The sequence below is a fragment of the Tamandua tetradactyla genome, chromosome 8 (assembly GCF_023851605.1).
Source record: "Tamandua tetradactyla isolate mTamTet1 chromosome 8, mTamTet1.pri, whole genome shotgun sequence".
NCBI lineage: Eukaryota > Metazoa > Chordata > Mammalia > Pilosa > Myrmecophagidae > Tamandua > Tamandua tetradactyla.
The window spans coordinates 33,667,837-33,693,715 of record NC_135334.1 but is presented as its reverse complement, the minus strand read 5'-3'; the positions used below and the strand labels follow the sequence as shown (position 1 = coordinate 33,693,715).

The 25,879-nt window shown below is 34.3% G+C and overlaps 1 protein-coding gene across 2 annotated transcripts in view; it reads right to left on the bottom strand.

Annotated features, from left to right (window-relative positions):
* NPAT (nuclear protein, coactivator of histone transcription) overlaps positions 1 to 25,879 on the bottom strand; it is a 93,318-nt gene that overhangs the window by 14,482 nt on the left and 52,957 nt on the right. Inside the window, exons 3-13 of one of the 2 annotated variants that reach the window (XM_077113054.1) lie at positions 19,591 to 19,651; positions 17,903 to 17,975; positions 15,543 to 15,583; positions 14,839 to 15,060; positions 9,594 to 9,675; positions 8,521 to 8,608; positions 7,915 to 8,006; positions 7,739 to 7,832; positions 6,546 to 6,642; positions 5,773 to 5,901; positions 1,977 to 3,638 (exon numbers count right to left, since the gene is read on the bottom strand). In XM_077113054.1, coding sequence (XP_076969169.1) covers positions 1,977 to 3,638; positions 5,773 to 5,901; positions 6,546 to 6,642; positions 7,739 to 7,832; positions 7,915 to 8,006; positions 8,521 to 8,608; positions 9,594 to 9,675; positions 14,839 to 15,060; positions 15,543 to 15,583; positions 17,903 to 17,975; positions 19,591 to 19,651 — 2,641 coding nt within the window. The remainder of the gene's footprint in view (positions 1 to 1,976; positions 3,639 to 5,772; positions 5,902 to 6,545; positions 6,643 to 7,738; positions 7,833 to 7,914; positions 8,007 to 8,520; positions 8,609 to 9,593; positions 9,676 to 14,838; positions 15,061 to 15,542; positions 15,584 to 17,902; positions 17,976 to 19,590; positions 19,652 to 25,879) is intronic. The other variant, XM_077113055.1, reaches the window with a different exon arrangement.

The window sequence follows — 25,879 nt, the reverse complement described above, 5'->3', positions numbered from 1 at the left end:
AGGTGATCAAGAAAAAAATTCCACTTAGAATAGCAACTAAAAGAATCAAATATCTTGAAAAGAATAAAGTGGGAGAACTCACATTTCCTGATTTTAGAGCAATTTCCTGATTATAAACCTACAGTGGTTAAAACTGCATGGTATAGGCATAAAGACAGACATATTGACCAATATAACTGAATTGAGAATTCAGAAACAGACCCTCAGGTCTATGATCAATTGATTTTGACAAGGCTCTCAAGCCCACTCAACTGGGACACAACAGTTACCTCAATGAATGGTGCTGGGAGAATTGGATGGATATCCATATTTGAAAGAATGACAGAGGACCCATATCTCACTCCTTTTATAAAAATTAACTTAAAATGGATCAAGTACCTAAATATAAGAGAGTACCATAAAACTTCCAGAAGAAAATCATGTGATTGAGAAAATCTTGACTAAAAGGGGCAAGCGAGAAATGAGACAAAATAAAGTTTCAGTGGCTGAGAGATTTCAAACAGAGTTGAGATTATATAGATTATATATAAACATTCCTTTTAAGTTTATGGTGTATTGGAGTGGGTAGAGGGAAGTACTTGAAACAGTTGAGCTGTGTTGTAGTAGTCTGAATTCTTGAAGATGACTTATAGCGATACAGCTTTTATAATGTGACTGTGGGATTGTGAAAACCTTGCGTCTGATGCTCCTTTTATCCAGGGTGTGGACAGATGAGTTAAAAAAGGATAAAAATAAATAAATAATAGGGGCGATAAGGGGTAAAATAAATTGGATAGACTGAAACTAGTCAATGAGGGGTAAGGAATATGGGAAGCATGAGTTCTTTTTTTTTTCTTTTTCGGAGTGATGTGAGTGTTCTAAAAATGATGATGTGATAAATATACAACTATGTGATGATATTGTGAGCCACTGATTGTACACCATGTATGACTGTATATGTGTGAAGATTTGTTAATAAATTTTTTTTAAGTAATTAACAACATAGTTTGTGGCTATTGTTATTTAAATCTGCCTGGTACATACGCCTTTTTCTAATATATACACCAATTATTCCAGTCAGATCAATAACCTCACTTTCATATACATGCACTCTGATCTCACAAATACCAACCTACGCTTGTGCTGCTTTCTGTGGCTACAAATATTTCCTGCTTTTTATTCTAAAAGGATAAATTTTATTTATCCTTTTTTCTCTAAGCTTCAGTCCAGTCCCACATTCTCTACGAATTCTGATCTTTCCTGTATTTCAATTTAGCTCTTAAAACAAACCCACAAGGCTTAATACTTAATTGCTAATATTTACTCAAATTCTACTTTATCCCACAAAAAAAGATGGTGGGTGGTGAGAAGAGACATCAATATATAAGGAAATGTACGTAAATGTTTTATAAGCTCTGTACTCAAGGAACTTACCTTCAAGAATGATCAATATGACAAACATATTAATCACTACATATAAAGCAACATGTAATAATTGCTAAAAGGGCGTCTATGAACAAGGGGTTCTAAAGATATACATCAATTCCAGACATACAAAGACATAAATTGGAAAAGATTTTATGGAATGAGATAGTTAGGCTGTGTTGTTTTGAAAGTCTCTCCAAATAGATAACAAATTCCTTGTTCATTGATATTATAATAGTTATTTAAAAAAAAAGTCTCCCCCAACACTGGGTTTCAGTAGATATGCTGGTACTTGATGAATTAGTCAGTGTGTTTTTAGTTTCTCTTTTTTTGTAGGTTATTAGCATATGGATTGGGAGGTAATTATAGAAAGAAAAAAGTAAAACATTAAACAAATGAAGTCTATAGCTTACCTAATTTGCATCAATTAGCCAAAAATGATGCAAAATCACACATTTTCTATCTTTTCTCATGTTATCTATCTGTGATTTATGACCTCTTAGTCAATTATGCATACTAAAGAAATTAGATCCCGTTCCAGAGACAGGAATTCAATATATTCTTAAAGTTACCTTGTGAAAAGTTTGGTGACACAGCTTGGTTGACAGCAAATAAACTGTTTGGCCTTGGTGGTGTCTGTAACTGCGGTGGTGGAGGTTGAGCAGTCACAGGTGTAGTGTTTCCTGGCAACACCACCACATTAGACTGACTGACAGTCGTTCCCAAGGCTGTCGGATCAGTAACACAGGTGGCTATCAGAATGTTATTTGAATTGCCAAAAGTTGTACTCGTAGCTGGCATCAACTGTATGTATCCTCCATCCTTGGAAACACATGGTGTAACATTGGCTGAAAAAGCAATGCCATTTTCATTCTGAATGTTGTTTACTGCAGAATCTTCAGGTTTGAGTGTTAAAAGACTCTGTTCCACTGAGGTTGAATCCCTTACTCCTTCAGCAAATACAATAGTGCTTACAGTTTCTTCTGAAGACAGGCATTTAACTAATTCTACATTTTTGGTAGGTGATTTAGCAGGAGAAGACAAAATTATAGTTGGCAAGTTTTCTCCACTGATACTAGAAACGGCACTGTTAAGTTCAGTATCTGAGGAAACAAATGGGTCATCACTGATGATAATTTTGAGAGAGACGATGTTTGATGCATCTAACTCTGTTGAGTTGTCCCTAGGTTTACCATCAATATTTTGGGTCTCAGGGTTAGAATCTCCCCTTGAAGAACACACAGATGCTGAAGGAAGAGACTGACTATCTTGTATAGGATTGCCTTCTGGAGGCATCAATGCAACTTCTCCACAGTTACTTTCATCTAAAGAAAGAAAAATAGTATTTCCTTCTTTTACTGAAGATGAAGGTTCTGGTGAATCCAGAGCAGCCTTCTCAGGCTCGGATGGCTGAGTTTCATTTTCTGTACAATTTAATTCATCAGATGTTGAATCATTAGATGGTTGTTTAATGGAAGTGACTGAATCTCCAAGATGAATTTCTACTTGTTCAGATATATTTAAACCTGAAGTTTCAACAGAAACAGGTAATGCTTTACTTTGAAGTAAAGAATTATCTTGACAATCTGGAAGTTGTGATGAAACTGGTAATATATTATTAATTTCAATTTTACTCTGGTTAATATCTCTAGAATCTGGTGACTTCGACCCATGTAAATTAGTTTTAAGTCTTACTATATCATTAGAAGGTTCATAAAATTGACTTTTTTTACATGGCTTTTCAATTAATGGAGTATTTGAGGACAGAAGTTGAGAACTTTCACCAGAAAGAATTAAGTTTTCATTGTCAGCTTCACCACCAAGTGAAACAAATGAAGTTACTGCTATAGCAGACTGATCAGGTTTTAATTGAGATTCATTTGGCACAGCTGCAGACAAAGAATCCTTTTCGACTTCCATAGCCATTTCTGTTTCTGTGGACATCTGATTAGTGTATAATTCAGCACAATGCTGAGTACATTCAGCATCAGGATTTCCTCTTTGGTTAAAGTCATTCAAATTAGGCACAGACTCAAAGGTAATATCAAGGTTACACTTCTGTTTTGTAGGTATAGTTGTTTTAAAGGCCTGTTTCTGGATGAGAGAACCTATTTGGGAAAAATGTTCCTGGACTTCCTGTCTAAGATCATCACTGTTGCTGCCATTTTTCAAAGTATTTGTTGTTTCTTCATTTTGATATGCTGTACAAAATGGGGGCTGACCAGATTGATTATCTGTAAAATATCAGGAGGGTAGAAAGATATGATAGGTATATTTAACTTCGGAGGTAATCAGTCAGCTTTACTATAATACCATGGAAAGCAATTAGCCTTTGACAAACTAGCCTTTGTCATACCATAAGTGGAAGTCAGAAATTCTATCTCCTGTTTTCAGAATATCAAAAAATTCATTTGAACAAATGTTTAAATTTTTTAAACAAATGGCAAATTGTTTTCTGAGTTCTTGGACAACAGATGACACAATGAAAGAAAAGTTCACAGGCTTAAGAACATCTAATATTTACCAGATTGTACACACAATTTTTCAAACTTTTCAACGTCTATCATTTATCTATTATTTGTTCAAGGTGAAATAAGGCACAGTACATTTTGCATGGTCAATATGTAATCTCATTGTACATTATTATTACTCAACAAACATTTACTGACACAAATCATATTTTTGGTATTGGGACACAAAAATGAATAACTCACTCTCTGCCCTTGGAGAGATCAGACTGATCAGGGAAGGAGATATAGAACAGGAAGTTACGATAAAAGCCATAATAATCCCAAAACAAAGAGAACTTTGTTTTCTATTTATTTATTTATTTTTTAACTGGGTAGGCACCGGAAAACGAACCCGGGTCTCCGGCATGGCCCGCCTGGGAACCTCTTTCTATCTAAGAGATATGAGAAAGAGGTATATGAGGAGATCTGGAAAAATAAACAAAAAGTATGATAGAGTGATATCACACTTTTTAGAAAATAACAAAAGCATCGATTTACTGTGTCTTTCAACATTCACAGTTTAGGACAGAAAACACTAACATGAACAAGTAAAAAAATCTAGGGGAAAAAGAGAAAAATACATGTCAATCATCATATTTGCTATTAATATGACACTGGTTAAATGATATGGAACACACAACCTATCCAAATGCACATTCTGAAAACAAAAGTGGAAATTATGTCTAGACTACATATCAAACAAGGGGAAGCATTTCTTAATGAAGTGGGAAGACTTTGAGGAGACAGGATCTCAAGTTTAATTTTATGTAATGTGGAGGTTAAGAGAAGCACAATATTCCAGGCACAGTTCAGAGCAAGAAAAACAAACAGCTATAATTCAGCCTAAGAAAAAATGGAATACCAGGTTTAGGGGTAGCCAGAGGACTCAAAGGAGGCAGAGAAGCCTGAGATATTCCAAAAGTAGTTTTTGGAAGATAAAATGTGAGAACTGCAAGTCATCCAGTTCTCTTTTTTTTTTTTGGTCATGGTGGGTTATGACATTTAAGAACAGGTGAGCTAAAAGGCTAATTTTAACACAGGTAGCTGTAGACAGAATGAATGGAGGCGCTACTTGAAAAAGCATAAAATTTAGCAAGAAATGTGAGAAGCCAGGATAATCTACGAAGAACAGGGATGGAGGGAATAGTGATTGGGAAGGGATACAAGAAGGGATTTTTTTGGTACATTTGGTGTTCTACTGTTTGACTTGGATTATGTTTACATGGGCATTTCCTTTATGATAATTCAATGAACTGTATAGATTTTTATTGTATGCTTCTGTGCATGTGAACTTATTTCACCATAAAAATGTTTTGTTTTGTTTTTAAATTTGGGTAATATTTTAAGAGTCTAAGATGGACATACGCACTGGCTTCCGTCATTCAATAAGTACTTATTATGGTCAAATTATGTGCCAACTGTAACTCCATGGAAAGAAGAAATGTAAAGAATTGACTTAGTAGACATATACTATCACTAGAGTATATAAATTCCCCTATGCAGATGGGCTACAGATGCTGGGCACTCAGCTAAATTCATTCTCTAGGCTGAATGATTACTACCTGCATACCAACCCCACAAATTATGGATTTCAGTTCGTGCCTTAATAAAACTATTAATACCAAACTGCACATGTTAAGACACTAGCATATCGCAAAGGAATGAATAATACAATTTTGCCATTTAATTAAAATACAAAATATTTGGGATTAAATTTTTATTGGAAAGTAAAGAAATACAAAAATGTCCTATGTAGTAATTTAAATGCCTTCAAAATTAATCAATACTTTCTACCTTTGAAATTTTGAAACTAATATTAAGATTTGCATTGAAGATACTAACAAAACCAAAGCCATACCAGATTCTTCTGTTTCAAAAGAACTTTTGACTGCTAGATTTGTTTCATCAGCTAAGACGACACCGGGATTGTTTTCCACTTGCTGATTGGAAATGCCATGTGATATATTTTTATTATTCTTTGCCTTACCTGTTAAAAAGGAAACAGGGAAGCAACTGGTTAAATGACCAAAACTAAAATAAGCATCAATTGACACTGCTTGAAAGTGGCCAAGCAAACATTAACTCTGGCTTTAACACACTGGACATTTTTAACATGCTGCTTTTTATATGCAATTTTTAAGTCCAATTTTCCCACCAAACCAGTGGTTCTTAAACTTTAGTATATATAACAATCACCTGGAGGGCCTGCGAATTTGGACTTTTAACAAATTCCCAGTTAATGTTAATACTGCTAGTTTGGGGACTACACTTTGTAAACCACTTTATTAGTCTATGAGACTGAGGGAAAGCAAGTTTTATAATCCTTTTGTACTATTCAATAGCATTTAGTATAATGTATTTACAGTAGTAGGCCTTAATACAGTCCTGCCTACTGGCAAAAATGCCTACGAAAACAAAACCAACCGTTCTCAATATTGACAACTGAAGTTTCTTTTAAGTAAAAATAAAACAAGGACAAAAGCCCTTTCACAACTGTATAATATTTGCTCAAATGAAAACAGGAAATTTTTTCAGATTCTTGGGGAATTTGCTTTACTCTGTGTTTAAGTTACCAAAGAAACTGGTAAAACTTTTTTCTTCTAATTGATGTGAAGGAAATGGTCTACTTGCCATAGTCAAAGAGATCAAAGAGTGCCTGAAATGCTGGGTCTGATTCTGTCTGTTCCAATATATCCTGTATAGCTTCTTCAGACATGTGGATTTCACTCTAAAAAAAGAGGAAGTTGAAGGCGTGACATTAATTGAATTAATATGTTTTAATATTAGAAAAATAATTAGCTGGCATTTGATATTTTTAACTGTTAAGGTGTAAGTATTTCCATCCAAGAACGTTTTTTCTGATTATAAATATTATAAATACAATTGCTTCTAAATATATGAACAGACTACAAGTTGTATATTCATCACCATGATCATTTCTTAGAACATTTGCATCATTCCAGAAAAAGAAATAAAAGGAAGACTCATATATAACATACCCCTTACCCCTCTTTCTCATTGACCACATATTTCCATTGGGTAGATGGAAATAGACCCAATATATTTTAACCTTTGTTTCCCCTATTTTTTTCATATACCCCTTACCACTCCCTTTCATTGATCACTAGTATTTCAATCTACTCAATTTATTTCAACATTTGTTTCCCCTATTAATTTTTTATCCATATTTTTTACTCATCTTTCCATACTGTAGATAAAAGGAGCATCAGACACAAGGTTTTCACAATCACAGTCACATTTCAAAAGCTTTATCGTTATACAATCATTTTCAAGAAACACAGCTACTGGAACACAAATTGACAGTTTCAGATACTTCCCTCAAGTCACTCCAATACACTATAAACTAAATACGGGATTTTTATATAATGTGTAAGAATAACCTCCAGGATAACCTCTGGACTCTGTTTGAAATTCCTCAGTCACTGATACTTTATTTTGTCTTATTTCTCTCATCCCCCTTTTGGTTGAGAAGGTTATCTCAATCCCTCGATGCTGAATCCTAGCTCATTCTAGGATTTTTGTCCCACATTGCCAGGGAGGTTTACACACACCTGAGAGTCATGTCCCCTGAGAGTCATGTCCCCTGAGAGTCATGTCCCCCTCTCTACAAGAAAACACTACATTTCTTGTGTGTGTGTGTGTGGGGGGGGGGGGGGACAGTGAGTTTGCTTGCCGTGTTGGCTGAGAGAGAGGCCACATCTGAGCAACAAAAGAAGTTTTCTGGGGGGTGACTTTTAGAACTAATTTTATGTAGGCTTACCACCGGGTTTAAATGATAATATTTACTATACACACAGACTTACCCCTACCTGAAGTCCCAAGAGTTCATCAATTGAAGTCTCCGGCTCAGTAAGATTGTTATCTGTTTGCTTAGGAACTTGAGCAATACTGTTGTCACTATAATACACAAATAAAAATCTTCAGTATCGTTTTGAAATTAGGTAAAAACAATTAGATATTTTAAACATACATAGCTTACCTAGTCAAAAATTTATTAATATTTTCTGCAAGCTTTTCTTGAAGAGATTTATTGCTTAATATTTTTTCTCGTGCATTTTCAATAACCATTTGCTGTAAAACAAAGTTGATATTAGCAAAAAGATAGGAAAGAGTACTATGTTATTTATTTAAAAAGTACTAATTAATGGAAAATGGATACCATTAAAAAACCTACTTGGTTCTCACCACAGTAACACTTGAATACAGCATTTTACAGTTTATAAGTGTTTTCACAGATCTTTCACCAATTTTTCACTGCTTATAGAATATAATCCAAGCTCCTTAGTGTATCATGCAAGGTTTTTTATAATCCAGCTCCAGTAAAATGCCCTAATATATTGCATGATGCAGCAACAATAGGGTAATTACAGTTTCTCAACACACTAGTTTCTTATATTGGTGCATTTGTACATACTATGTGCTCTCAGTGGTCTCTTACTCCTACACATCTCTACTCTCTATCTCAAAGCAATTCCACCTCACAGTTTTATAGAGATACTACCCAAAAACACACATACTCATATATATATTACTATTTTTATACGCAGGAATATTTTAAGCTTCAAAGTTTGGGAAGAACACTTACTTTTTCTACTGCAAATGAATTTGGATCCTGAAAATTCCAAATTGTCGAATGAGGCACAGACATAGTGATACTCTTCCTTTGAGATTCACTGAAACACATTAAAGAATCTTGTCCTTTATCTAATAGGTTTAACAGATTAAATGAAAACTTCAAGTGCACACATAAATTTTCAGGTTACCATGGGAGAATACATATTTTATTTGTGGCAGGAACAATGGGGAGTAGAGTAAAAAAAAGCATTATTAGACTTGGATTCTGAAGAAATGCATTTGAGGTTCAGCTTTACAACTTACTAGCTATGTGACCTAAGAAAGGAAAGATAAGCTCTGACCCTATGACACATTTTATAATGGGATAAGAACAATTATATTATTGGGTTTTTGGAACAACGTAATTAAATAAAGTATGTTAAAAGCATTTAAAGACTTTATAATAAAAGTCAAGGTTCCTGCACATATTATATGTTTTTATTACTGTTGTTTTAACTATTTTGTATGGTAAATGAGGAAGCTGGCCATAAAGGAGGCCGCAGTTAGCCTTGAAAGAGAGACATGTAACAGTGAAAACACTAATGGCCTGGCAGGTGAGAAATCAGAAAAATACTTTTTAAACTAGCAATTCTCTTTTCTGAAATATCCTTGAAACAAAGATACTACTTTCTATCCTAATTAGGAAATAAATAACTTTTCTCAAAGACAGTTCCTGAAAAAGATTTCTGACTATCAACTCATTTAAGACCTTAAATGTTTGTGCATCCTAAAATATGCTGGTATTATTTTAACTGTAAGGTATAATAAAAGACAGAAAATGTATTTTAGAATGAAATATAACAGTAAATAGTCCCAAAGAACTTAGGACAGTCTTATTACTTAGTCTGAATTGCAAGTATTTTGATGTAATTCTCCCTCTTCTTACGATTATGAGCAATTTTTTTTCCTTTTTATTATTATTATTATTTTTTTGCATGGGCAGGCACCGGGAATTGAACCCAGGTCTCTGGCATGGCAGGTGAGAATTCTGACATTGAGCCACCGTTGCACCACCCAGCAACTCTTCTTTTAAAAAGCATTTACCTTTTGCGTCTACCAGGAGACATTAAACTGGCATGAGACTTCCTTTCCTGAGGACCAGGAATAATATTTGAAGCCTCTCCAGCTATATTTAAAAAAAAAAAAAGGAAGAAAACAAAACAGTAAATACGTAATTTTGTAAATTTGAATAATTTGGATAACAGCACTATGAATAATGATTATTACCTCATATTAAATTCAGTTAACATTCACTTAGTCCATACTATGTTTAAAGCATTGTAGAAGATATTAACACAGCCCCTACACCTAAAGATTTTACAATAAAAAAGACAGTACAATATATTATCAACAAATAACATGATAGAATGAAAGAACTACAGCAAGTATAAACTAAGTGCTTTGGGTATAAAAGAGGATTTGGAAAAAAGATGGAAATCAGGGAGAACTTAATGGATGGCAGAGAATTTTAGCTGCACTGAAGAGAAAGGTGATGGTTTGGGAACCGAAAACAGAAACTAAATTTTATTCCCAAATGTCTGTTAATATCACAGGTCTTCAACAGTCTTATGTACACAACAAGCAAGTTGTACCAGATGATCTCTAAGTTTATCCCGAGCTGTAAGATTAACCTAGGGACAACAGGATTTTCAACATGTATGATTTGACTTATATGTCCAGAGTAGAGAAATCCCTGAGATGGAAAGCAAATCAGTGATTGTGAGGATCTGGAGGGAGGGGAGAATAAGGGTAACTGCTAATGGGTATGTGGTTTCTTTTTAGGGTGATAAAAATGTCCTGGAACTAGATAGTGATAATGAAAATACAATCTTGTGAATATACTAAAAACCAGTGAATTATGCACTTTAATAGGGTGAACTTTATGGTATATGAATGACATCTCAATAAAAAAATAACCTAGGGCAGGTCATGGAGGCTCAGAAGTCAGAATTCTCGCCTGCCATGGCAAGAGCCAGGTCAATTTCCGATGCCTGCCCATGCAAAAAAAAAAAAAAAAGACAAAAAAAAAAACCTACAGTAAAGGATTGATGTTAAACACCATACAAAGTTTATTACAAAAAATAAAAAGGATGAGAAAAATATTGATAATGGCATAAAAGTATGTCAGAAAGTGAACAATCTCACTGAGGCTAGAGCAAGATAAAAAAAAAAAAGTTTGCACACTTAATGCCCATTGATGGGCTTTTTGCTGACAGTCAAAAAATATTTTTTTCATCTACTACGGATGAAATAGTGAGGAAAGAAACACATTACATCATATCCTAGCATAAATCTACTATATTTGTGCAAATGAATCTCTAAAGAATTATTCGTTGTTTTAACGAAGTCCCTTCTAGGCATCAGATTGTAATCTATTGATTATAACTATTTACAACTCCCAGGATAAATAAAAAGAGCTTATGTAAAAGGAAAAAAAGAAAGTATGCCAGAAAGAAACCTCCAGAAAACTCTACTTCTTTAAATAAAAGCTATTAAGGAAATGATACAAAATATGAAAGAGCATAAACTAGAATCAGGATAACACAGAAATGAGGTGACAGAAATCAGGAAAGAATGAGAAATAAGAGAATGTGCCAAATCCAGGAGAGACCAAAAAGATGTAATATAGTAAGAGCTTTGTAACCTTAAAGCTGAATTCTGTACCTAGGCATTGAGCAACACCAGCTGCTTTTATCACAAAAAGAGAAACTTTACATTACGTACTTCTAAATTAAAAAACACACAGTACTACCTTTGAAGTAGTGTTTCAAAAAAAGAACATTTAAACGTCAATCTAATCATGTATCTCAACTCCACTACCAATATAGAGGAAATACAGAAGACAGGGAACATATTAAACTATTCCTCGGAATATAATTAGCTAAATCCAGATTGTGGGAATTGCTTACAGGACAGATAATTTGGTTTCTTCAACTAATATATTGTAAAGAGAAAAAAAGACATGAAGGAATACCTACAGATTAAAAAGGTCTTAAAAGACACTTAAAAAAAAAAGAGGTGGGTGGGTACAAGACTAAATTACAGAATTTATTCAGTGAGAAGACTAAAGAAAAGGTGGAAGTTGATTTTCATAAAAATCAGGATAGTGGTTACTGTTAAGGCAATAACAATAAGGATTGTTTGGGAAGAGGCATGTGGAGTGGAGGGCATTTGGGTGGCTTACAAGGTTTTGACTCCTGACTTGGGTAATAGCTATTTTGTTGTAAATAATTAAGCCATAAATTAGTTTTATGTGGTTTTCTGTATGTTTTATATTTAAAGATAAGAAGTTAAAAAGGTACAATGTAAGAGCTGCCATATGAATCCACTAATTTCTCTCAATCTATTAATTATACTTACATAAGCTTAACAACTGCTCTCTTCTCCCAACTCCCAATTAATAATTAAATTGGAGATAATTTAAAATTGGAGAAGTATAAAAAAAGGTTGAGATTTGTAGAAGTGGGTAACAGTTACATAGATATTTGTCATATTACTCTGTTTTTCTACATATTTGCAATATTTCATTAAAAAATATAGGCTAGTAAAAGACTTCAAGGAAAAAAGACTAAGTAAGCAAGCCATTAAGGTTGCCACAATTTCATATATGCTTAAAATAGACAATGAGACCCAATGGATCAGGGAAAAATAGATTTTTACTCACAGCATGCCAAATAATAGAATCATCCAAAAGAGGATCAGATCCCATGCTCCCAAGTCCTAGATGGCAGCTATGCAGGTAATAAGTGTGTTGTAGCGGAAGGATGAAAGGATTAGCACCTTTTACATCAAGCAGTAAACAAGCCAGTCTCCTTCCTCAAGGAGCAATTAGTCATGATATTATTTTGCACTTCCTTTGACAAAGTAATTACTTTCATGATTAAGCTAGAGAATAGTTAGGCTTGCAATTTGACATATTTAGCAAAGGTATGGAGGGTTACTTATGATTCAAAACAGACAAACGTAAAGTTACAGGTTATAAGCAATAAGAATAGGAAAAGGTAGGTGTATAAATATGGCTTAAGAAAGTTGTAGTGGCAATATTAACATCAAAGTAGACCTCAAGACAAAGCACAATACAGATCAAATAAAAGAGAGATAAAAGAGGGATACTTCATAATGATAAAAGGACCAAGGCATCTAAAAGACAAAACAATCTTAAATATGTATGCACCTTATAACAGAACTTCAAAATACATAAAGCAAAATCTGCTGAATGAAAAGATGTAATACAGAAACCCACAATTCTACTACAGCATTCAACATTTTTCCTGGACTAATTGATAAAACAAACAGAATAAAATCAGTAAGGATACAGAAAACTTGAACAATGTTAGTAGACAGCTAAATCTAAATGACCTTTGTGTACAAGAAATTATAAAAAGGCACCAAACAGAAATGATGGAGCTGAAGACAATAATAAAAAATTTTAAAATTCCCTACAAGGGTACAACAGAAGATCAAAACTGGCAGAATAATGGGTGAAACTGAAGATAAGACAACTGAAATTGTCTTAAGAGCAGAAAGAAAAAAAAAGGAAAGAAAAGTAAACAGAGACTAAAAGACCAGTGGGACACCATCAAGCATATCAATACATGCATTATCACAGTCCTGGAAGCAGAAGAGAAAGGGCAGAAACAATAATTATGGAAATAATGACTGAAAACTTCTCAACTTCCATGAAAAACAAAATATAGACACTCAAGAAGCTCTATTAACTCCAAACAGGAAAAAAAGAGTTCACACCAAGACACATAATAATAAAACTTACAAATGCTGAAGACAAAAAGAGAATCCTGAAAGTTGCAAGAGAGAAGCTACACATCACGTAAAAGGAAGCTTCAATGATAAGATTAAATGCTCATTTCTTAAGAAACCATTAAGACAAGAAGACAGACAATATATCCAAAGCACTGGAAGAAAATACTTGCCAGCCAAGGATTCTATATTCAGTGAGACCGTCTTTCAAAAATGAGAGAGATGAAGACATTTCCAGATAAACAAAAGCTGAGGGAGTTTGCCACAAGCAGACCTGACTTACAAGCAATCTTAAAAGGGGCTCTCCAGATTGAAAGGAAAGAAAACTAGAGAGTAGATCTAAGAGGCATAAAATAAAAATAAAGACCTCCATTAAAGGAGTAAAAAATATATCTAGGCTTAACTAAAGAAAAACTTGGAAAATAAAAGTCAAAGAAAATGAAAAATCCAGCAGAGTTCCTTCTCACTAACAGCATTTTTAGCACCAAAACATTTATTAAATGACTAATATAAACAACCTTTTGAAATGTGCTATATAGTCTTCCATGACTTCTTGCATCCAATATGAAGATACAATTCAAACTTGATAACCAGAGGTTAGAGGTTAACTTCAATTATTATGTCCCAAAGCACAATGACATAATACAGGACTACTAAGTATAATAGATATTTGTCCTTATATGAATATGGTCTAGGATTAAAGGCCTTTTGAGTATCTGTCTATATTTAGCTTTTCAAATCTTTACTTTGTCATTAGGCTGTAACATCTTGCTAAGAGTGTATCTATTTAAACAGTAACACTGCTTTATTATTTGCTGTTATAAACTCTTCTAAGAATGAGATAAAGCTTGTTAAAGTTGTATGTATAGCAGGTGTAACAGTCTCAAAGAACCTACAACCTCATAAAATCTACTTTATCCACCCAGGTTTAGTTCTTAGCTATACTTGCTGCTGACAAAGCTCCAAATGTCTAAGACAAGACTCTTCAGGAATGGAAGAGTCTTTCTGCAACAGAAAGAGTATATAGAGAGACCTGATTTCAGAATAACTCTGCTACTTTCTAGTTATAACATGGGCTTCACATCTTTACAATCAGAATGACAATATCTACTTTACAGAGTTATTGGGAAGTTAATATAAATAATAGCTTTAATATTTTCAGGTTATTAAAATTACCCATTTTACCTAGATGCTCACTCACAGTATTATACTTTTCATAGACTTTTGTTAAAAAAGAAAATCTGTTTAAGAGTAAAAATTAAAATCAAGATAATTTTTTAAGTACACATTATATTTATATGAGAAATACAAATCAATCTCCTTAATTTCTGTAACAGATGTCAGCTCTGCCTAATCATCTAGCTTGAAAACATAATTATCTTAGATATTGTGAGCTATTGATTATATACCATGTATGGAATGTTTGTATGTCAAGAACATTTGTATGTTAAGTTTTCACAATAAAAATGTTAAAAAAAAAAAAATTATCTTAGAGCCATGCCAACAGCAGAAGAGAAAAATTTAAACTTACTAGTTACAGTGTCTTGTGACTGTGAATGGCTGACAACTACAAAATTTGACCTCAATGGAGCTGAAATTTGACCAGGAGGTCGAATAACTTGTGGAGTTGTCAAAGGAGAAGTAAATTGTCCTGGAAGATAAGGTAAAGTAAGCAGCTCTGAACTGATGGGAGCTACTTGAGAGGCAAGCCTTCTCTGTCGTTTGATTTCTGCAATTCCACTTCTTGTTCGGGCTGAAACACATGAACATTTAAAAAATTAAATCAATGTCAGGAATGTTAAGACATTTATATGGTGTGTGCCCTAAATGCTAAATCAACAGATTGCAAAATATCCTTTAAAAATACTGACTAAGGTTATGTGACAATTTCATAAGAAATGAAATTAGTATATCCAAACTTTAAATCAAGGATTACATTTCTTCTGCAATAATTCATGCTCATAAGCACCAAAACAAATTAAGAAACTTAAGCTTATAGAATGAGAATTAGACTATTTTACTGCACAAAATTCAATGAGAAATGTAGGGAGTACATTAAAAGCATATATTACAATAGGTGAAAATATTACTTCCTAATATATCTGTATTTAGAAAAATGGTAGTTTAAACCAACATACACCTAGCACACAATGTTAATTGAAAATGTCCAGCAATTAGTCTGAGTTTGAAATAATTATGAACATTGTTCACAACACTTTAAAGTTGAATACCAACCTCTCTGATTGGCAGCAAACCCTGGGGAACTTTGCATGCTCCTAACAAATAAAACAAAGTAGTTACCCATTAAAAATATCTGTTGTTGTGATATTTTATATAGTTAACATTCAGACCAAAAGTAAAGTATGAGTTAAAAGGCAATAGATTACTTTCAGAGAAAAACCACAAGCACATTTTTTAAGGATGAGCAAATCTGATTTGTTTCAGGAAAAAACCTGACATGCAAACACTTTTACAAACAATTAATACTGATAAAAAGTTTCTATTCAATGCAATGTACATGACTAACTGCCCTGACATTAAATCAAGAACACAATCTAACCTGATTTAGGAATTCTATATATTTAAGAAAGCTATGTACAAAGTATAAATTTCTCAATTATTTTTTATAATTACAGGTATTTCTTCCTAAGGAGACAGTTTGATTTCACCTGTGACTCCATACATAAAAAATATATTTCAGAATTCCAATGGTGATTTCAATGAACATTCCACTTTTACCAAACTGTGCTGGTTTGAAAGGATGAATGGACCCTAGAAAGGGCATATTTTAATCAAAATTCCATTTTGTAAAAGGCAGAATAATCCCTATTCAATACCGTATGTTTGAATCTGTAATAAGATCATCTCCCTGGAGATGTAACCCAATCAAGAGTGGTTATTAAACTGGATTAGAGGAGATGTGTCTCCACCCATTTGGGTGGGTCTTGATTGGTTTACTGGAGTCCTTTAAAGGGGAAACGTTTTAGAGAATGGGAGATTCAGAGAGAGCAGAGAATGCTGCAGCACCAGGAAGCAGATAATCAATCAGTCAGCACTATGGAGATGAAGAAGGAAAACGCCTCCCAGGGAGCTTCATGAAACAGGAAGTCAGGAGAGAAAGCTAGCAGATGATGCTGTGCTCGCCATGTACCCTTCCAGCTGAGGGAGAAACCATGACTGTGTTCACCACATGCCTTCTCAGATAAGAGAGAGACCCTGAACTTCATCGGCCTTCTTGAACGAAGGTATCTTTCCCTGGATGCCTTTGATTGGACATTTCTATAGACGTGTTTTAATTGGGACATTTTCTCAGCCTTAGAAATGTAAACTAGCAACCCATTAAATTCCCCTTTTTGAAGGCCATTTTGTTTCTGGTACTTTACATCCTGGCAGCTAGCAAACTAGAACACAAACTTATGACTATGAAATTATTTTATGCAACTTCTAAAGAAGTAGCAAAACCAACATATAGGACAATTCATGGCACAAGCTAATTGTCCTTTTACTACAAATTGGCGTTACCTATGTGTATTTTGTAAACAATCACAGACACTATGCCATTGTCCTAGGAAATCTGCCATTTAAATCTACCAAAAAGAGCCACAAAGCTTACTGAATTGAATGAAACAATTTTAATAATTCACACAAGCCAACCTTTGAGAGTACTTGGTTAAAAATCTTTTCTTCTTATGTAAAACCTCATCAATAAATTATCTCAGTAATTTATAAATATTTACAGTGTTAAATAAACTGTGAATGTCTTTGAAATCATTTGCAAGATGAAAAGGTAAGAGTTAGGAAAGAAGACCAAAGACAAGACTACCAAATAAGGTATTGTCCAGAGTTAGTAAAAAGCATTTGGAACCATGTTAGCAGTTTAAGAAGAGAAAGGAAACAAAGTCTTGTTGAAGTTAAGTGGAGTTGTCACTCGTAGCTCTGGGAGAAAGTAAAAGAGACTATGGTTTTCATATCAGACTCTACAGTCAATTAAGAAATGATATAAAATTGATACCAACAGAGCTGGCATCCTTCCAAGGATGCTGAACCTGGTATTACGAAGTTATGACCTTGAGTAGAAGCTATCTATTAGTACCATTCTAAAATTCTAGCTAGAAAAATAGCAGATTCCAGAAAGTATTGTTCTTTAAGCTTGCTTTTTTGTTTTTTTAAAAACAAGGGAAGCACCAAGGGGACATGGCTGCTTATAAAACAGATCTCTTGTTCTAGTAATTCACTGACATATAAGGAATAGGCATTGCCTAAGGGAACTGACACTGAACAGTGATGAAGACACTTATTTTAACACCAGATCTGTTTCTAAATTGCTATGAAAATTTGGGAATGTCATTAAATTTTCTAAAGGTCTCAATTTTCTCATTTGTATGCATTTTATTAAATATGCAATTTATTTCAAATTACTTCAATCAATGACAAAGATATATCAGTAATCTCTAAGTAATTCCAAAATTAGATCAGTGATATATGAGGGCACTGTACAGGTCTTATGAAGATTTAAAACAAAAATGGCTTTTACTTGTATCTGCATTCCAAAATCATTAAGTATAATCTGATAAGCTTCCTTATAAGTTTATTACCTGATTTGAGAAAGTGTATGGTCTAATTTCTTCCACAGAGATGACATTATTGCTGGGACATCATTTGATGTTTCTAAAATATAAGGGGGAGAGTGTCTTAATAAATCAAGTTGGAGAAAATTGATTTAATCTGGACAGAGATACCTAAAAAACAATAAGGAAAACAAACTCTTCCCTTAGCTCTTGATGATATGCTGGGAATTGAGCACTAAGTCTATTTTACAAAATGACCTGCAAAGTTATAATGAGGCTGGTTTCTTTTCTTAACCCAGTAAGTAGCAAAAGCAGTATGAGTAAAAGTGGATATTTGTGAAATCTCTGAAGTTTTTATAGGCCAATAATTTTGTATCTTCATGTTCAGAAATAAAAAGATTATTTTTTGATCTTTGCTCTATTTGCTATCATGGATACTGGAAAGTGTATTAAAATAGATTGCTTTAAAAATAATACATAAACTCTTGTGAGTGTAGAAATTCGTTTTCTGCATCCCATGGTATCATGTCCAAATCACTGTGATCAATGACTCCTTAAAAAAAAAAAAAAAACAAAACTCACCAGTTATTATATTTAGAATTACAAGTAAAGGCCTTGAGGACTACCTACCCATTTTAGGATGTGCTCTAAAACCAATGATAGGAATCTCAAAAGATACTTAAACTCTACCATATACACGTAAAAAAAATTCAACCCAGAGAAAGCTATTCAATGTAAGTGGAATATAATTATTCGTATTGCAAAAGCATATTGTTTCTGATGTGATGTATACTCTAAATACTTCAATAAGATAGTTAAGATAGTTTGGGGAAAAGAAAATTAGCATAAAATACAAGTAACCACAAAAAGATGGAAATTAAATTCAGGTCCAGAATATCCAGGTCCAGTATTTCTCATTAGCTACTAGTTTGTGGCCTTGGAAAACTTATCTGACCTCTCTAGTCCTCAATTTACTCATACTTTAAAACTGGGTCTAAACAATACATCTCTTCCACAGGGTTATTTTAAGAACTAAATGAGATAAATCATGAAGGCAACTAACACAATGCTTACAGCACAAACACAATACTTAATAAATGTTAAGTTTCTTAACATTTATATTCTCATTTTATGTAATTTTTAATGTCAATTCTTTTATGTTAATGTTCTAAGCTAAGGAAATAATCATATTAGACACTAAAGTAAATATCAGAGCTTTCCCCATAAAATATAATTAAATTAGTCAAATATTATTTTATATTCCAGCAAACATAAGCCAGGATTTTATGACTTTTTTTCTGTTCAGACCTAGACTACAAAGAACTTAAAATGTCAGTTTGAAACTTTCTAACACATAGTAATGCTTGTTTGTCAAGGTAAAGAATATAGTATTAAGACTTTTGTCCTTTTAAAAAACGTTTTTTTTCGATTCCTGGACCATGCACTTCAAAAAAAAAACAGACAAAAAACCAAAACACTGTTTAAAAAAATTTTTTTTTATTAAATTTGCTACTACTCAGATTTTAGCAATTTATTACTCAATATAAACAAAATTATTTAATAAGATATTTGCCATTATAAATCATATTTCATCATAACTAAGATCAGTTTTTTCATGACAAGGAGGCATTAATATCTTTAAAAATTACTTCTAATTAAAACAGGTAAATACTACATAAAAAAGGAAAAATAAAATTATGACTCTAAATTCTTACCTTTCGCTTTCATAGCTACATATTCATTCAAAATTGTTGTCAAGTTTTTTCCAAATAAGGACTGAAAATAAAAAGATCAAATATTATAAAATCATATATTATAATGATTCCCCATCATGAAACATTTAACCACACAAAAGTTAATAAAAGATCTGTGTTGCAGAATACCTGATGAAGAAAGAGTAACAAGGTCATTAAAAATTAAAATAGCCACTCAAGCTAGGGGTTGCATCAAATCTTCTAAGGGTTAAGGACCTTCTCTCTTGAAAACAGGAGAATCTGACTAGAAAGATCTCTTTAAGACAGCCCAAGGGCAGAAAATCGGTTTTCAACTAGAAGGCAGAGATCTAAGCATGTAAGTATTTTTTTTCTTAGATGCCTTACATTATTATTCTATTTAAATAAATCTTCAATTACCTACTATAATACAATGGCATTTCTTTTTCAGTGTTGAATTTTCTTTTTAATTTTTATTGTATAGTATAACATATAACAAAGCAAAGAAATAAAAAAGCAATAGTTTTCGGAGTACTCTTCAAACAGTGGTTACAGAATAGAGTTTGTCATGGGGCTACCATACAATCCTCTCATATTTTTCCTTCTAGCTGCTCCAGAATATAGGAGGCTAGAGGGCTTAAAATACTCTTTTATCTTCACAATCACTTATTTTTTCCTTTTATTGTGAACAATAACACATACAAAAAAGCTATAAATTTCCAAGCACAGCACCACAATTAGTTGTACATGTATTTCAGACTTTGACATGGGTTATAATTTCACAACTTTAGGTTTTTACTTCTAGCTGCTCTAAAATACTGGAGACGAAAAGAGATTATCAATTTAATGATCCAGCATTCGTATTTATTTGTTAAGTTTTATCTTGTATGTATAATTCCAGCATCACCTTTGATCTTTCCATACCTCTCTTTGGGGTTGTTTGGGCTATGGCCATTCTAAATTTTTGATACTGGAAGTGTCTGTCACTAATATGGAGTAGGAAGATGGAACTATCTAATGTTCTGGAGAGGCTGGGCTATGTGTTTCGGGACTTTTCTGGACCAGGGACCCATCTGGAGGTTGTAGGTTTCTGGTAAGTTACTCTAGTGCATGGAACCCTTGTCGAATCTTACAAATTGCCCTAGGTGTTCTTTAGGATTGACTGGAATGGTTCTGGTTGGGGGTTGGCAAGTGTGATGGTTTGAAAGGATGTCCCCTAGAAAATCCATGTTTTAATCTAAATCCCATTTCAAAAAGGCAGAATAATCCCTATTCAATACTTTATGCTTGAAACTGTAATCAGATCATCTCCCTGGAGATGTGATTTAATCAAGAGTGGTTGACAAGGTGACGACATGTCTCCACCCATTTGGGTGGGTCTTGATAAGTTTCTGGAGTCCTGTAAAAGAGGAAATGTTTTGGAGAATAAAAAAGAGATTCAGAGAGAGCAGAGCAGAATGGCATAGCCACAAGAAGCAGAGTCTATCAGTCAACGACCTTTGGAGATGAAGAAGGAAAATGCCTCCCGGGGAGCTTCATGAAACAGGAAGCCAGGAGAAGAGGCTAGCAGATGATACCATGTTCGCCAAGTGTCCTTCCAGATGAGAGAGGAACCCTGACCGTGTTCACCATGTGCCTTTCCAGATGAGAGGGAAACTGTAACTGTTCGCCATGTGCCTTCTCACTAGTGAGAAACTCTGAACGTCATCAGCCTTCTTGAACCAAGGTATCTATTCCTGGATGCCTCTGATTAGACACTTCTATTGACTCGTCGTAACTGGGACATTTTCTTGGCCTTAGAACAGTAAATTAGAAACTTACTAAATTCCCCTTTAGAAAAGCCATTCCATTTCTATATTGCATTCTGGCAGCTAACAAACTAGAACGGCAAGTTATGATAGGTAGCAAGGTCTACCTGAAGCTTGCATAAGAGCAACCTCCAGAGTAGCCTTTCAACTCTCTTTGAACTCTGCATGCCACATATAAGTATTTTAAAATGATAAAGGACTGGTATGAATTTGCCGTGGCTATCCTAAAGCTATGAGGAACTTGCCAATGAACACAGCAAAAAACTCAAGTTTATGAGAGAGAGCTCTACCAAGGATCAATACGTTCCTATTCTCACACCTACTATCTCATTAACCCCAATTTTTCCCCCCATTTCTATTCAAGTACTTAAGTGCAGGTTTTCATCACCTCAAGTTGGAGGTAATAATACAGACTATGGATGTACAAAGATTTTGGACCTGAGAGTTCTAGCTTCAAATTCAACATTTAACTACATGTATGACAAATCACCAAAACCAAAGGCTTACTTTCATTTATATAAAATGAATATAGAATTATAAATTCTTGGAATCTTCTATTCTGAGGATTAAGTAAGGATAAAGAAAACGTATCCAAGAAAATGTCTGATACATGGTAGACAATTAGTGCCTTTATCCTCTCCTGAAATTTCAGAGTTCTAACTTGTTCTTTTGTTTTAAAGTCTGAGAAAGAAGGGGATTGGCTGACTACTAATTTGGTAATTATACTTGTTCTAGTTTGCTAACTGCCGGAATGCAACACACCAGAGACGGTTGGCTTTTAATAAAAGGGGATTTATTTTGTTAGTTCTTCAGAGAAAAGGCAGCTAACTTTCCACTGAGGTTCTTTCTTATGTGGAAGGCACAGGATAGTCTCTGCTGGCCTTCTTTCCAGGCCCCTGGGTTCCAACAACTTTCCCCAGGGTGACTTCTTCCTGTATCTCCAAAGGCCTGGGCTGAGCTGCAAGTGCTGAGATGAGGAATGCCGAGCTGCTTAGCTGGGCTACATAGTGATCTCTCATTTAAGCACCAGCCAATTAAGTCAAACGTCACTCATTGCAGCAGACACGCCTCCTAGCCGACTGCAGATGTAATTAGCAACAGATGAGGTTCATGTACCATTGGCTTATGTTCGCAGCAACAAGACTAGGTATGCTCACCTGGCCAAGTTGACAACTGAATCTAACTAACACAATACTTTTGCTTTATCTCTAGTGGCTAATAAATAACTGTTGAATGCATGACTGAGGAATCAGTTCCTTTCTGAATACTATCTATACTATTTCTGATGTGGATGTGAGATTCCCACCACCCAACAGATGCTAGCAATGTCCTTTTAGCCTCAACAGGTAGAAAGATGGATTAAATAATTGTATTCTTGGGACATTTTCGTCCACACCCAATACCTAACCCCAATCCCATTTTGCTTCTTTTCTTTCTCCCCACTACCATTTTGGGACTCTGCTAAATAGTTCATAGTAACAGAAAGTAACAAAAAGAACAAAGCAAAGACCCTAGGTGCCATGTATCTATCAAAACTTTGTGTATGGAATTTAATCTATTGGAACATCAGTGTTCTAGTTTGCTAGCTGCCAGAACGCAACACACCAGAGACAGATTGGCTTTTAATAAAAGGGGATTTATTTTGTTAATTCTCCAGAGGAAAGGCAGCTAACTTTCAACTGAGGTTCTTTCTTATGTGGGAACGCACAGGACGGTCTCTGCCAGCCTTCTCTCCAGGCCTCTGGGTTCCAGCAACTTTCCCCGGGGTGATTTCTTTCTGCATCTCCAAAGGCCTGGGCTGAGCAGCAAGTGCTGAGATGAGGTATGCTGAGATGCTTGGGCTGTGCTACATTGAGCTCTCTCATTTTAAGCACCAGCCAATTAAGTCAAATATCATTCATTGCAGCTGGCATGCCTCCTAGCCAACTGCAGATGTAATCAGCAACAGATGAGGTCAACACGCATTGGCTCATGTCCATAGCAAAAGATCTAGGCACCTTCATCTGGCCAAGTTGACAACTGAATCTAACTACCAAAATCAGTTTCCTTATCTAAAAAAATAGGATATAAACACCTACTTCCAAGTTTTTTTTAAATAGAGCTTTTGTTTTGAAGTACTTTTAGAATCAAAAATTTGCAAAGATAATACAAAGATTTCTTGTATAACTTTTGCCTATCTTTCTCTTAGTGTTAACATCACATAACCACAATATACTTTAATAAAAATAAAAATGAAGAACTTAACATTAGCACATTATTAACTACAAACTTTATTCAGAATTCACCAGTTTTCCACTAATGTCCTTTATCTGATCCAGGACCCAAATCAGGGTATCACACTGCATTTAATGATCATATCTCTTTAGTCTCCTATAATCTGTAACAGTTTCTCAATTTTTCTGTTTTTCTAGACCATGACACATTTGAGAAGCACTGTTTAGGTATTTTACAGAATGTTCCTTAATTTCGATTTCTCTGACCAGTCATTATTGGACCAGAATTATGGGAAAGTTGCTACAGAGGTAAAATGCCCTTCTTATCATATCGGTAGGTATACGATATCAAGATGATTTTTTTTTTACTACTATAACTTAGATCATTTGGTTAAGGTGGTATCTGCCAGGTTTTTACCACTCTAAAGTTAATATTTTTCCTTTCCTATAAACTATTGGTTACAAGCAAGTCACAAGAATCATCTATACACAAAGGAAGAGAAATTAAGCTCTGCCTCCTGACAGAGCAATATCTACATTACTTAGAGTGTGGCTGTAAGAAATATTTGTCCCGGGTGGGCCACAGTGGCTCAGCAGGTAAGAATGCTTGCCTGCCAAGCCCGAGGACCCGGGTTCGATTCCCGGTGCCTGCCCATGTAAAAAAAAAAAAAAGAAAGAGAAATATTTGTCCCTTTTCACTTATATATTTACATCAATATTGTATTAGTCAGAATTCTCTAGAGAAACAGAACCAACAGGAGAGAACTGCAAATATGAGATTTATAAAGGCATCTCCCACAACCATGGGAACCAAGAGTCCAAAATCTGTAGGGCAGGCTCTGAAGTTGGAGGCTCTGATGAACAGTCTGCATGAACTCCACAGGAGAGGCTCACTGGCTGAAGAGGCAGTAAAAGAATCTCTCTTCTCCCCTAAAAATCTCCAACTGATTGGATTACCTCATGTGGGAGACAGCCTCGGTTGACTGCAGAAGTAATCAGCCACAGATGCAATCAACTGACTGATGATTTAATATACCAGCCATGAAATATTCTGTAGTAACAGTCAGGCCCAATGTTTGCCTGACAAGACCAAGTTTTCAACAGAACCTAACCACCACAAGTACGTATATTCATTTTTAATTCTTTGAGTTCTAATCTGATATAGCTGTTATTTTGTTGTTAAAATTGTTCTAGCTTTGGACAATGGGAGCTATTGGAAGTTAGTTTCTATGTCCCTTTTTATGCATCTTGTCCTCCTTACTCCTTCCCACTCATTTCTTTTTCTTTTGTAAGAAATTCCTTACATCATGGCACTACTATATACTCAAATTTTATCGTATATTTCTCCTGCCCCAGCCCTACGTTTACCCATCTCTCCTAGGAACCATGGTTCCTTTTCCTGGAGAATGGTATTTAGAAACCATGATCTGCACATTAGGAGTGCCAACTGCTACTGGAGTCTCACTGTCTCTAGGCCTCATAGCAGACGGACATACAGGCACACACACCCATTCATATTAATATAGCTATATTTCTGTATCAACATGCATCTATATTAAAATAGAGATAACCCCATACTGATATCTCAGACTATAATACAGCACTAACAATTTTTATTCTTATTGTTATTTGTATCTTCTTTCTCACAGTGAAAAATCTGATTCCCATTATCTACAATTCAATTACTTATTTACAGGCATACATCATTTTATATCAATTCACATTATTGTGCTTCACCAATATTGCATTTTTTTTACAAAATGAAGGTTTGCGGCAATCCTGTGTCAAGTCTATCATACCATATATCTAATAGTATGTGCTGAATTCATATTTCTGCTACATTTTGGTAATTCTCGCAATATTTCAAATTTTTCATTGTTATTATATCTGATAGAGTGACCTACGATCAGTGATCTTTGATGTTACTATTGTAACTGTTTCAGGGTGCTATAAACTGTGCCATATAAGATGGTGAATCTGATAAAAGTTTGTGTTGTAACTGCAGGGGGTCATTACACTCTCACTTCCTTTCCTAAGGACTCCCTATTTACTGAGACACAATAATATTGAAATTAGGGCAATTAAGAACCACAAAATAGCCTCTAAGAGTTCAAGTAAAAGGAAGAGTTGTATTTTCCTCTCTCTAAATCACAAATTAGAAATGATTAAGTTCAGCAAGGAGGGCAAATCAAGAGGCAGCATAAAATGAAAACAAGGCATTTTATGTCAAACAGGCAAGTTGTGAATGCAAAGGAAAAATTCTTGAAGGAA